This window comes from Lacerta agilis, chromosome 3, assembly GCF_009819535.1.
Source record: "Lacerta agilis isolate rLacAgi1 chromosome 3, rLacAgi1.pri, whole genome shotgun sequence".
Classification (NCBI taxonomy): Eukaryota; Metazoa; Chordata; class Lepidosauria; order Squamata; family Lacertidae; genus Lacerta; species Lacerta agilis.
The window spans coordinates 98,436,345-98,450,996 of record NC_046314.1 but is presented as its reverse complement, the minus strand read 5'-3'; the positions used below and the strand labels follow the sequence as shown (position 1 = coordinate 98,450,996).

The window sequence follows — 14,652 nt, the reverse complement described above, 5'->3', positions numbered from 1 at the left end:
CTTTCAGAGACCTAGATGTCTGCTGGTGAATAAGAATCCTGCACAACTAAGCTCTTCCTGTGAATAGGGCACATAGCATTCATGCTATGCAAGGTTAATTTAATACATGCATGTCTTTCCGATGTTCAGGCCAAAGACAGGCAAGGATTATTCTCAATGTATGTCTTAGGCTTTACAAACACAAAGACAGACAAAAAATGCCTTAACCCTAAACACACTGATTCAGTTATACATAAAGCATTTTCTGTCAAGGTTAGAATCCTATTCACACTTTCTTCAGATAAGTTCCAGTGAATCAATAGGGCTTATTTCTGAGTAGACATATTGAGGATTGCATTTTCAAGTAATTTTAGAACAGGTATGTAAATAAATAATACACATACTTCATTATTTTTCTTTTTAAAAAAAACAATTTCTTTTTAGCAGAAAGAAAAATCCCTGGATTCCCCCTCCCATGGCTTCAGAATTTTTGGAAATCTGGCGTCTCCACTACTAGTGCTGTAGGTCAGTTCTTCTATAACTCCAAGTACTTCGCAGGAGGCCTAGCCAGCTATCCACAACCTTATGACCTTTCAGTAGCCTTTTCTATGTGTAAATATGTTCCTTTACAAACCAGGTAAGAGTCTTGTGGGTAGAGAGGGTAATTGCAGAGTCCACCTTGGTTTTTCTTTTAGCTTCCCCTATATTACTAGTTATGTTTATTTGGATGGATTTGTTTTAATGTTTCACTGTTGCTCGTGTTTGGAATTGGTTAATATATTGTTTGCTGTACCCCACCTTGGCATCTGTATTGATGAAGTGCAGGTTAGAAAACCTTTTAATAACAATAAACTCCTTCTAAAACCTCTTCCTCTTGAGTTTGGCCAAACTGCGAGAGGCAGTGAAGGATAGGCGTGCCTGGCGTGCTCTGGTCCATGGGGTCACGAAGAGTCGGACACGACTGAACGACTGAACAACAACAAAACCTCTTCCATGGGCACTTGAGTTATCACAATTCTCCAGAGCCATCAAGGGAAGAGACTAGCACCATGAGTGCTGTGCTAATGTTTTTTCTCCAATATTTTAATTCATGAGCAAACATAGGAGAGTGGTCATAAGATAAGAGGAGGCCTTCTTATGGATTAGTAAGTGGTTAAAGAATAGGTAGAAGGAATAATTATACATTTCTCACAATGGAAAGGTATATCAATGTGGTCTTCCAAGGATCTGTATTGGAACTCTGAGACAGAACTGCAAGCTCCTCCTTCCCTGAGTAGGGACCAGAAATAGCTCCAGTATCTCCAAATTGAAATTTGCTACCACTAGTCCTCCTGCCTCTAATCTTGGGGCAAGGACTGTTACCGAGGTTCTGAGTGTTTAATTTTAGTTATGGGGATGAGGAAACCATTAACCTCCCCGTACCTCTCAAGGGAACTGGCAGATTGCTTGCCTCATTCAGATACCCACTGACGTAAGCACAAAGTGTGAAGCCAAACCATCTGAGCATGTGAGGGGAGAAATATCCCTTTGAGTCTGGCAGAAGCACACTCAAGAACCCCAACAGCCAATTTTAAAAGGTTTAAGCAGGCAGGAAGGAAAAGGTATATGGGGGGGGGGGGGAGGAAGGTTTAAGTCTATCAATCATAGTGGAGCTATTTACAAACAGGCTTCTTTCTGGTCCCCTTGCAGGCAGTGGTGGAGCTTCATGCTCCGGCACTGGGGGACGGAGAGCAGACGGGGATGGGGCTGGCGTGCGTCCCGGGGGCATGGCGCACCGCCCGCAGGGGCGTGGAGCACGTCCTGGGGGTGTGGGGTGCCACCTGCGGGGGCATGGCACCCAGCGCGGGTGGGGGGCAGCCACGATGGCACCCCGCCGGGATTGCGCTGCCAGGGGCAGTGCGCTCCCCCGCACTCCTCTTCCTCTGCCAGTGCTTGCTGGAGGAAGTTAAAGGACAATGAACAAAGGTTGGCTATAGTCCTGCTGTGAATCTTACATATGGCTAAAGCTTGATAATTTTAAGAATTTGCAACTTCTTATGATCTTGAGTGTATTAGTGTTTATCGCTAACTGAACATCTACTTTGGACTTGGTCTCAGATCTGCACATTTCTCAGTTCTAATGTTCAAGTCAGACATTGGGAAGGTCATGACAACCAGCATACAATAAAAGATGCCACTTGCCTTGCAAAACTATCTTTAAGCCTAGTGCAGCAACTCCAGCTTGGTTCATAGCATATCTGAATACACAAGTTGATCCATGTTGATAGCCCTTGAACTGATACAGCTTGCCCTTTAGACTTTTTGCCATGAGCCACAGACAACCTTGTGAACTTTCTATAGTATTTAGCCTTGTCAAGATAATTCCTGACAGCCTTAAGATGCTCAATGGGCTCTTTGCGAAACAATCCTGGGACATGGGAAAACTCAAAGCTGCCTTTACCAAGTTTCTGTGTAAAATCTGCTTTATCCTAAGGAACATTAGCATAAAGAAGAACCATGCTCCAAACCTGGGAGTTAATACCACAAGGAACAGTTCTTCACTCTAAGTTGTAAGAAAGATAAAACGGAGTACAGTGGAGCCTCAGGTTACATTGCCTCCGGCTTAGGTCACCCTTGGCTTGAGATCGGCGCAAACCCAGAAGTACCGGAACAGGTTAAGGGTCCACGCCTTTTGCGCATGCACAGAAGTGCTACATCACACATGCACATGCACAGACGCGGCACTTTGGGTTGCGGCATTTTCGGATTGCGGCAGGACCTCTGGGACGGATCCCCGCCGTAACCCGAGGTTCCACTGTAATGTTTAAAGTGTGCAATATTAAAAACCAGCAACCGTGCACCCAGCGTTGCTCTGGTATTCTATGGTGGGGGGGTGCACTTTTGAATCAGTTGTTAAAATTGGCAATTATGAAAGATTTGGTCTACCATCTTGATTCAAAATGGCATCTAGCCATTCATAAACATAGACAAAGCAATCACTATCAAAAAAGTGTGATGATCTCTCCAGAGGCGCCCAAATCAGCAGTTTGAAACCACCACACCAATTAGACAATACAGTGGTACCTCGACTTACGAAAGTAATCCGTTCTGAAGGCGCGCTCGTAAGTGGAAATCTTCGCAAGTCGAAGCCGCCATTTCGGAATGGGGGAAAAAATTGGTAGTCGAAAAAAACGCATTCAAATTTTCGTAAGTCGAGGTATCGTGCCACCGCTTTCCCTTCGGAAGTCGAAAATTTCGGAAGCGGCGGCCATTTTTAGCTTCCGGAGGTCATTCAGAAGTCGAAAAATGCGGAAGTCGAGTCGCTCGTAAGTCGAGGTACCACTGTAATATCTTCAGAGGCACCCGAACTGGAATCAAAGTAGTGGTGGTTCCATTTCCCACAATGCAGCAGCCATGGCAGCCAGATAAGCTACAGTAAAGGAGTAGGAGGCGGCAGGGCAGCTGGAGCCTGAACCACACTTAGGCAAGACACACTGCGGGCTATGATGTGAAAAGCAGGGACAGCAGAATGGCGAGTCCAAGCAGACCTGGCACAGCAGCTAAGCACATGCAGCAGCGCTGCAGGAATTGTGCACCAAGGGTTCAGTTGTCCTGGCTGCAGGGGTCTGCTTCACCAACATGTTTCCTGCAGGGTATGTGTTGGCAAAGCAGCACCCAGCAGGACTGATTTCTTCTGCTCTCTGCAGTGTGGTCAGCAGGTCCTTCTCCTCCCTCGCTCCTGACTATATAGGATTTTTAAAACCTTAATAAAACATTGAACTCTGAATCAATTCTGGGCTGCATCCAAATCAGGTACTCCCAGGTCAGATCAGGGCCCTAGATCAGAGTGTGTGTAAAGCTGTAAAATTACATTATCCATTTATAAATTTCAATAGTTGGTTCTTCGAATTCCTGGGAAACTTCAGCTAATATTTAATAAGATGTACTAAATTAAACTTAAAAGTATATGTCCTTTTCCACTAAGAACTGGTGCCATTCAATGATTTCTGAGTTGTGTAAACTCAGTAAGATCCTCCGGAACAATACCTTCAAGGCAGGAAATATAAAACTCAGCATCCACAGCAGGCTTAATAAGGGGCTACAGGAAAAAAGTATAGCCTTCAGGTTGTTTAAGCTACTGCTGTCCTGCTACTAAGTACAAGCTTCAAAAGTGTGTGGAGTCAAATAAACGATAGAAAGAAAACTATAAATCTAACTTTGGTAACTCATTTATCAAGTGCTTTATCAGGACTGTCAAAATCTTGTAATAGTTCCCGCAGGGTTTTAAAGCTGTTTTGTGTGAGCTGTTGCATCAGAGGTTTCAGTGGGATTCCACAGCATGCTCAAATTCTCCTTGCTGAGAACATCTCTCTGTTTGGCCATCAAATGTATTCTGACATTTTCTGATAGCCAGTTTACTATGAGAGAAAGCTGGATTATGCAAAAATATATTATTATAAAAATGCCATGAAGACAAGATGAGGAGATGGATTGTAATCCTTATGGTAGTACCTAGAGTGGAACTAAAATGATTGCAGCAGACAAGTGTAACTAAACTCAGATTGTCATTAAAGTGCTCAGAGGGATCCATTTCAGGTGAAAAAAATAATAAGTGGGCAAGGGTGATTTCTTCCATACCCCTTCCTCCAGCCACTATGGTCCCAACTAGGTTCCAAGACCAGAAATGCACCAGTTGGGAGAAATGCCATGTGGGAGAGATTGCAGGAGATAGCATAAAGGCAAGAAGTTCATCACTCCCACTGAGCGTGCTGCTTTCCCCCTTGAAATCCTCCATCTGCTTCACCTGTGCTTGCATTTGAAGGCACAGGTGTCCAGGCCTGGCCTTGTGAAGAAGGCCATGGGGCATGGTGGCAAGGCAGGTCAGATGCCTTTTGTGAGACTGTATCCTTTAGGGCCAACCCTCTGGCCTGCAGACAGGCATTTCTGGGCTCCCTGGTATCCCACCTGGTGCACTCACTACAAGATAGGGACAGCGAGTAGATTGGGAGGAAAGTAAAGGCACCCACTGAGGGTCCCAGCTCCCGTTCTATGGGCCTTGGCACTATGGGGTCTGGTCCTGGGGGATCCTGCCAGCCTCAGATGTACCAGATCCCTAGTCACCAGCATTAGGCACAGATCAAGATACCCAGTCTGGCTCCTTACTTAGCTAATGACTCTGCAGCCTCTGCAGTATTTTGGTCACTGCTGGACTCTGAGGACATGACACCAGGTCTGCCACCAACACATCTAGTTCCATCCTTAGGGCAAACACCATGTTGCATTTACACACTTGAACATGAAACCAATAGCTAGCTCCCTTACGTTTTGGAGGAACATTTGGTGCACAAAATTGGCAGGGGGGTACATAGTTTTCACCTCCTGCCACACCTCTGCTCCAAACCACTTCCAAGTCACTTTCCCCTTTATAGTTCCAAATACACTGTTTCAAATTCTCTCCTGCATAAACACAAAAATCAGCTCAAATATGTGTTTGGTGGCACATATGAGAATGCAACCAGTGCAAGAAGTTAGAAAGCATACCAGTGCAAGTAGAGAAATAGGTACTGCTGTGGCGGGAAGGTACACATGTGCCAGCAGTACCTATTTCTCTACTTGCACTGGTATGCTGTCTATCTTCTAATTTGGCAGAAGCTGGGACAGAACAATGGGAGCTCACCCTGTCATGTGGATTTGAACTGCCGACCTTCCGATTGGCAAGCCCAATAGGCTCGGTGGTTTAGACCACAGCAATGCATATTGAACTGAACAAAGCAAATTCAACTGAATATTGAAATTCATATAATGATTTCTTAAGATGTGACTAAGTTATTTAAAGTACTAAAAAGGAAAATTGAAAAGGGGGAATCAAAAGTGAAATGTGGCAGGCATAGACATTACCTGCAAAAACAGAAGAATACTTACTTCAAGGATATACTGTATTCAGGATAATAGATGCTTTTGTACTGAAGCCAGGTTCCTTGGTCATCTTCTGTCACCCTTCTCTCCTCTTCTGTTACTGAGAAGAGACTGAATGAAGCAAATCTCCTTACTGATACTTGCGGAAGGTGAACATTCTTCAAATGTTTTTTCTTCAGAACCTTTTGTTAAAAAAAAAAGTCGTGAAAATTTAACCACTTACAATATAGAGCTTTAATGCTCAAAAGCAATTATTCAAATTGAAAATGTCTCACACCGAGGTAATTGCAAGCTGGCAGCTATTGTTGACATCTTTATAACCATGAAAGTAATGTAATGCAATACACACTACAAGGACACAGGAATGTTGGAGCGGTGTGGGCAGGTATGAGATAGGATGGCAACCCAAAGCGAAGTGCGGGGAGCAAGTACAGTAGCAATGTAGGTAAGATGGTAATGACAAAATGTCATCATGCTGAATTGGTTGTAAGTTAGTCAATCTAGATCAAGGATGGGGAACCTGTGGCCCTCCAGATTTTGTTGGATGCCCATCAGCCCCAACCAACATGACCAGGGATAGGAACAAAAGAAAAGCCCTGCTGGATAAGGTGAAAGATCCATCTAGTCCAGCATTCTGTTAACCAGATGCCTATGGGAAGCCCCCAAGGAGGACCACAGTACAACAGCAGGATGGAGGAAGTTGGGAGCCCCACACCATCTGGAGGGCCATAGGTTCCCCAACCCTGATCTAGCTGAAAACCAGGGCTACATAGTTTATGAAAAACATTCTCTCTTATTTGGTTAATAAGGACTTTGCATACCTCCTAAAAGTCATTCTTTGAGCTAATTAATAATCTGTTTCACATAATCTTTTTTTTTAATGGCAGAAATGCCTAATCAAGTTTACCTCAAATTCAATTAACACTGCAATCCTATCCTCAAATTATGCTGGTTGGCCAAGAATAGGATTGCTACTAAACACTCTGCATAGGCACAATACAACTTACAGATTTAATTGGTAGTGCTGTGTTGTGGTATGGTGACATCCCATTGCCTCTGCTGATTCCCTGCCAGGATCTCAGCCATTGGGAGATGCAATAGCCTCTCCTGAAGGAAGTTCAACCCCTTGGAGAATCAACTCGCAAGTGGGCTATTGACACCAGTTATGCCCAATGCCTAAGTCAAAGCCACTTACATCTGTAATCAATAAAGTTGTGACCTAATTTGAACCAAAGAATGTTCTTACGTGTGGTCATTTAATTGTTGATGCTCAGGAAGGGGTTGTGTTCACAGCGCCTGGGTGCGCAACTCAAAGTTATGCCTGCATTTGTGTTGCTTGGAGTTACACGCACATAATCTGTGTGGAATAACTGGTAGTGCACCAATATTTGACCCTTTCTTCTGTGAAGCCTGTAATCTCTGGGTCTGATGTGCAGGTGTCCTAACCACTGGACCATTATTCCTTCTTTGTCTGGCCCTGACAAATATAACTAATGTGGTGGCAACATTGGGAGCAACACTGTTTGGTGGGTGGCAACAGAGTTATAAGGCATGCTATGAGAGTGGTTGGCATTTTTATATTGCCCCTTTGCTCCTATATTTGTACTTTTGACACTGATGCTGGGAGTGTTTAGTACCCAAATTAGTTATGTCAATCTAAATTCCAATATAGTGATAGCCATCTTAAATAGGCCATAGGGTTGCTCTGCCATCAAGCAAAACTCTAGGATCAAATGAAATCTCTCATTATAAAGCTTTCAATTATCAACATTTCAGCAAGACACAGGGAAAAATAGGTTAACCATAACAGTAGCTATGGTATGGAAGTGCATTAACATTTTGTGTCTTTCAATCTCCTCGAAGCATTTACAAACCTCATTTTTCTACTGTCCTGTGGTATATACCATTTAGCTGTTTTAGAAACAAAGATGAAAAAGCAAAAGGTGACAAACCTGTTCAGGACTGGCTAACATAAGGCTTTGAAAAGGTTGAGAGACAGTGTTCTCTGTTTACATGATGCCCTCTAAGTGAACTTCAAGGATCACTAACTTACCTTATACAGCCATTCTAAATGAATGCGCCCCAGGGACCCTTACAACAAGCACATTATCCAGAAAAGCAAATGAGAATGGTCACTAAGGAAACAGACAAACACAAGAAATGAAGAAAGCTGATCCACAAAGCTATAACCTAAATTCTTAACTAGTTCCAACTGTAGAAAATGAATGGGAAGTATTTCATTTGATAGCATTGGGCAGTCATTTAAAAAAAAAAAGAAATAGAAATACTGGCATTCTCCCAACTGTTTGCATCCAAAATAAAGGTGGTGTTCAGTATCTAATGCATTTTCCTTTACATTCATTTGAATGAGTTCTGGCTTAATCTACCATTTTAAAACAAGTATTATTTTAATTCACCTGCAGACATGCCTTTAAAAAAAAATCCATTCTGAAATGTCAGAGTCCTGTGAAGAGTGAGGCATGCTTAAGCTTGCAGTGCCCAGTACTGTATACAACTTATGACAAAGTATATAATATCATTGATTAATTAAAATCTACGCAGACCACAAAAATCATTTATGGATTCAAGTCATGTTTGCAAAAAGTGTTAAGCCATAAACTATGGTTTAGTAATGCTCCCATTTGTTTCTCCCTTCTTATGAGCCATAATCAAACTATGCAGTGGATAGCTTAACATGAAGTTCAAGCAGCGGGATCGTGCCTTGTTCCATCTTAACAAATCACAGTCACTAGCCGGCAACCAGCCCTAAACCATGGTTTGACTCTGGCTTAGCAATCACGGTTTGTTAGAACTGATCAACCCACAATCCCAGATCTGTGTGTCATATGTTTGTGATATGCTGAGCCCCTCACACAAAGGGAGGTGCAAAGCAGGAGAGGTTGGGCTGTATGCAGCAACACACTGTTCAGGCACATAATTTATGGCTTTGTGTTACATGCAAACACAGTCTTTGTGGCGAACATTGTGAGAATGGTAGAAGTGCCTATCTCGTAGATTTATGGGATAAAATCAAGCATATTAGTAGAGTGGACTGGATAAATATGGAAGTGGGTATGATTACATGGACTGGAATAGAAGTCCAAGTCTGAGTGTGTATTTTCACAAAACATGCAGAGCTACCTTCACATCTAGAAGGAAGCTGTAGGAAAGAAAAATAAGTTAAGGGTGAAATGCTAGTAACCCGCTGCTGACCATGACATCACTGAGCAAAATTATAGTAGTGCATTCCTGCAGAGCCCTAAACTATCAAGCAGCAGCTATGTAAAATCTATGTTTATGGGGCATGAACCAGTAAACGCAAGAAATCTGGGTCATAACAAGCAGCGTATGGTTCAAAAGATGGGTGCCTGAAAGACACTCAAGCCACACACTGTAAACCTAGAAGATGCATCAATGTGTAATATCATTTTTACCCTTATCAACTTGACACATGATCCTTTTTCACTGACAAGATTTGGTATTATCATTCTTATTAGAAGAAATGTTTTGCCATTGTATGTTCAAGATCAAAGTGATGAATGTATGAACCTCCAGGAGACACAACTTACAGAGGTTAAGTAAATGTTCTTCAAAAATATCCATTATGTTATTTTCTGTTGAAAGAACCAAGAATGTGGTTCAAGGACTGTTCTGCACTTTTGTTGGTGTTCTATAATTTTTTTATACACTTCAGCTCTCATTGCTAGGACCCCCTGTTTCATTGTTTTCATTTCAGTATTTGTAGGCCGCTTTTCAGGGTTAACCCTGTCAAGGCAGGCTCATAACAAATTAAAAGCTTAAACTACAAAATAAGCAGTGTGTTGGTAAGCAGCGTCATCATAGAAATAACACTTAATTTGTGAATTGTGTGTATGTCAGGTATTCATTTTTCATTGCTATACAGTATTAGCACAATTTAAATGAAGCCCTTTATTGCTTGTGGTCCAGAAAAGTGGTCCAGAAAAGCAGCGAACCATACAGAAGACTAGTCTCACAGATGAATGATTTCACCACACTATATTCTATAACTTTTTCCCCTTGGTTCAAGGACCCAGAGTTGAAAGCCACACAGCTATATTTCAAAACTAAGAAGTCTGGTCCTTCTTGGCTGTTGTTTTCAGAAATACTCTGCTTAATCTAGGCCTCTCACCATTTGGGTGTGGTGGCATGGTTTATGCTTCTTTTAAACTTATTTTCTGTTTACACATTTTATTGTTATGGTTTTTCATTTTGATTGTCCTAAGAATCCTTGGGAGTAAACAGCAGGAAAATTACATTAGTTAATATTTAATTAAATTAAATATTTTAATAGGTTATAATTCCTACTATTCTAACAAAGGCTTGCAGGCACTGGGCTGCTTGCCCCTGGTGTAACTTCATGCATTTCTAAAATTCCTGTCCACAGGTATGCATCTGAATGGGATACATTCTTATTAACTCTACTTTTGGAGAAATAGGTACAGTCATACCCCGGGTTGCGCACGCTCTATGTTGCGTATGTTCGGGTTAAGAACGCCTGTAATACGGAAGCGTTTCCGGAGCGTGCACAGCCCCCGTATGTGCAGAAGCGCTCAAATCGCGCTATTTCCGGGTTTTCGGAGTTTTTTTGTGCGTTCGGGATATGCACGCCCGCATTACGCACGGCGACCCGGAACAGATCGCGTGCGTAAGCTGGGGTTCCACTGTACTATTACCCACTTTGAGACATTCATTTTAAAGTGGTGTAATTATACTATTTAAGATTAATTGTGGTTATATATTTAAAAAGTAGTAAAAGTTAATTTGGTTAGTTACTCCCAGTATCCATCACAGGATATAAGAAAGCTTTGGTAACTAGCATAAGGACTGATAAATGTAATTTTGATATTGGGCTTCTAATGAAACAGGAGCTTGCTACATTGTGACAGTTTAGCTCAGGTTGAAATCTGATAGCCAGAGTATAATCGGCTACTGCTCCAAAATCATGGGCCCGTTTGTCAATTTTGGACTCACAGAAGGGAGTCCTTAATCCCATAGGAACTTTTAATAAAAGTGAGCATACATTCTAATCAACATAGGTTTTACTTCTGAATTGCAGCTGCTTCACATGTGCATATAGATAATTTGATTTCCTAGAACTTGAGAAATGGCAGATAAACTTTCCCATTGTGCTTAAAGATTCATATCACCCAATGTCAATTTAGTCTGTGACACTGGAATTATATATTAACTCATTAACTGATCCAAGTTATTTAACATTGCAGCTCATGCTTCTGCAAATAAACCCTTACAATTATTAAAATGCACAACCCAATTTAATAATAATAATAATAATAATAATAATAGTAATAGTAATAATAGTAATAGTAATATACCACCCTTCATCCATAGATCTCTGGGCATTTCACAACATAAAAAATACAATTTAAGTAACACTTGCACAAATAGTGTTTAATCTTTTGACCATAACCGCTTAAGAAGGTTGAAGGATGTCTAATATTGTACAACACTCTTTATTAACTGATAAAGACTTTCCTCACAGAAACTTACTTACTTCTTGAAACTTCTTCATAACATCTTGCCTAAAAGCTCACATTTCACTACAGTGACATATAAATTTGCCAATTCTTAAACTTTGTGCTACAGACTATTTAAGGTTCTTTTCCAGGCACTTTTAAGAACATAAGGAGAGCCTGTGGATCAGGCCAATGGCCCATTTTGGTCCAACATCCTGTTCTCACAGTGGCTGACCAAATTCCTGTGGGAAATCCGCAAGCAGGACCCAAGCACAAGAGCACTCTGCCCTCCTGGGGTTTCCAGCAACTGTTATTCAGAAGCATTGCTGCCTCTGACCACGGAGACAGACCACAGCAATCATGAATTTCTCTAATCCTTTGTTGCCATCACTGCTTCTTGTTTAAATATGTGTTGTGTAAGGAAGAACAATTTTTAATTTATCCTTAATCTTCCAACATTGGATGCCCACGAGTTCTAGTGGTACAAGAGAGAGAGAAACATTTCTCTATCCTCCTCTTAGTCAACTTTTCTCTAAACTAAAAAGTCCCAAATGCTGCAAACTTTTTGCATAGGGGAGTTGCTCCACCCTCCTTGGTAATTTGTCATTTTTTGAACGTTTCCCAATTATACAGTATCCTTTCTGAGGGCAGGGAACCACATAGCACTTCAGGAGACATGATGCTGACAGTGGCGCAAAGGTTCTCCACACAATGCACCTTTGCGAGTGGCTCCCACACATTGTGGCAGCCATGGGGAGCAGCTGTGCCCTGCAACTATAACAGGGATCAGCTTTGAAGGGCAGTATTTCGACTGACAGAAGGCTCAGTGCCATGGAGCATTTGCACACACAAAAATACACCGCATTTCCCACTTATTTACTTATAATATTGTTACCCACTTTTCATTGTTACTGCAATATCAGAACGGGCCACAGAAAAGCCAAAACAGAGATATAGAATAAAATCCAAAAATAAAATTGTCACACCACTCATTAAAAGCAATTTAAACACAGTAACAGCAATTTCAGCACTCATATCCACTGAACTCTCTACAGCTCACTGAAGTGTGGGAAGAGGTTGATCTTTTAACTACTCTCTTGCCTAGCAACATGGGCAAGTAAACCAGAAAAGCAATACACTACACTAAAAATGTTAGAGAACGGGTGTTCTGGACAGCCAATGTGGTTTAGTAGTTAGAACTGCTTTTTTGCACATGTTGGCTGGGGCTGATGGGATTTGTATTCCAAAATATCTGGAGGGCAGCAGGTTGGAATGGGCCGGGTTAGTTAGAGGGTTGCATCAAGGCTAGGAAGACTCGAGAAAAGAGTCACCATTCAGCCATAAATGGGTCCAATACTCTCCTTCAACCTAACCTACTTCACAGGGTTGTTGCGAGGACAGAAACGTTGACTAGAATCACGGACATCCACCCAGAACTCCTTGAAGGGTGGGATAAAAATAGAAATAAATGATATTAATAACAAAAACAACAGGGGGGAGAGTTATATTGGACTTTGGTTCATTCACAACCTCAAGAGCAGGGAGGGCACTTTGGGCAAGCTGCAGGCATGACCAGACTTGGCCCTCCAGCTGTTTTGGGACTACAACTCCCATCATCCCTAGCTAACAGGACCAGTGGTATGGGATGATGAGAACTGTAGTCCCAAAACACCTGGGGAGCCAAGTTTGGCCATGCCTGGTAGAGCATGGTGCTGATAATTGCCAAGATTGCAGGTCCGATCCCCATACAGCACAGCTGCACTGCAGGGGGTTGGACTAGATCAGTGGTTCCCAACCTTTTTTTGGCAATGCCCCACCTAAGCAATCTCTAAAGTCCTGATCCCCCTCCCCCAGTGACATATAATTCTTATTATTCAAAAAGTGAACACCTATTCACCTGAAGGAAGCCTATAAGGCCATCATTCACTATTAATAACTCATTCTCGAATTGCCCCTCTTAAAAATCAAATTGCCCCCCCTAACCTGGGGCGTGTGCCCCACGTTGGGAACCACGGGACTAGATGGTCCTCCTCGGGCTCCCTTCCAACTTTGCGATCTGTGTTAAGTCATGCTGCCCTTATCTCATTTCCCCACCATCACCTCCGTCACTGAAATGGGAATATTAACAGCTCTCCTCGCGGGGCACTGTGAAAAATAAAAGTGAAATGATGACAGCGAAAGCCCTTCGCCGACCAAGGTGCTAGAGAGAGACGGAGAAACAGAGAGACAGGCAGGACCCCCTGACGATGAGGATGGCGAGGAGGATAACGACGTCCCTGGCTGGGAAAGGGAAAGGTACCTGTCTGAGGAGCACCCAGCGGGCTTTGGCGGCTGACTGCCGGCTTCCTTCCCGGGCTCCTCCGGCGTCTCCCTCCTCTCCTTCTGCCTGACACCTGTCAGCTGGTGGAGAAGCGCTCATGGCGGGAGCGGCTCGCGCCGGGGCTCAAACTTGAGGGAGAGCGCGCCAAAAATAACAGATATATAAAAAGAGAGAAACCAACTGAGGCGGGATGAGAAGCGAAGTGCAACCGGGAAAAGATAGCCCCGAGCGACCTGCCGCCTCACTGAGAGAGGGAGAGCACATGGGGGGAGGGGGAGCCGCCTCAGAGCTTTCGCCTCAATCTTTTCCAGCAGCGGCTGTGACAGAGAACCTCCCATGGAGCCCTGGAGGGGCGTTGGGCGCCATCTTTGATGAGGGCTAAGGGACGTTGCGTGGTCGGGTAAGCTGCGGCAACTCCGCAGGAGTTTTATATGACCTCTTTGAGCGTTTCTTTTCAAAGTGGGGAAGACGTGGTCTGAAGACTCTCCACCACCATAGCAGAAGGATTATAGCCGACGAAGCTTCCTTCTCGCTCCGCGGAGCCATAGGAAGACGGGGAGGAACTTCACCTGTTGATTTAAAAAAAACAACCCAAAATCGCTATGAAAACTTAAAAAGTATAAATATTTTATTTTGGCTTCGGCCCGGGATAAAGTATCAGGCTGATGTTGAATATAATTTTAACGAGAGACAGAGAAGTTGGGATAATGATCTCAAATCAGGGTTTTGGTTTTTTGGGGGGTGGTATTTAAATGCCCGGAACCAAAATGGAGACAGGAGGGTCCAGGGTCTCCGGCATCTTATCTACGGGCAGGGAAAACGATAGAAGGGACGTATGATGCTGGGCCGCCATTTTGTCTAAGGGCAAACCAGTGACTGGAAAGCGGACTTGGCTGCCATCTTGCTTATGGGCAACGGTATCCAGCGTGCCGAGTGAGGGCAACCGAGGCGTTGAGTCGCGGA

General features: G+C 43.1%; 1 protein-coding gene across 2 annotated transcripts in view; it reads right to left on the bottom strand.

Moving 5' to 3' along the window:
• CAMKMT (calmodulin-lysine N-methyltransferase) overlaps window positions 1-13,887 on the bottom strand; it is a 238,074-nt gene extending 224,187 nt beyond the window's left edge. The window contains exons 1-2 of one of the 2 annotated variants that reach the window (XM_033144896.1): window positions 13,669-13,887; window positions 5,881-6,056 (exon numbers count right to left, since the gene is read on the bottom strand). In XM_033144896.1, the coding sequence (XP_033000787.1) occupies window positions 5,881-6,056; window positions 13,669-13,788 (296 nt within the window). In that variant the 5' untranslated portion in view covers window positions 13,789-13,887. The remainder of the gene's footprint in view (window positions 1-5,880; window positions 6,057-13,668) is intronic. The other variant, XM_033144895.1, reaches the window with a different exon arrangement.
• Between the last annotated feature and the right edge of the window lie 765 nt (window positions 13,888-14,652).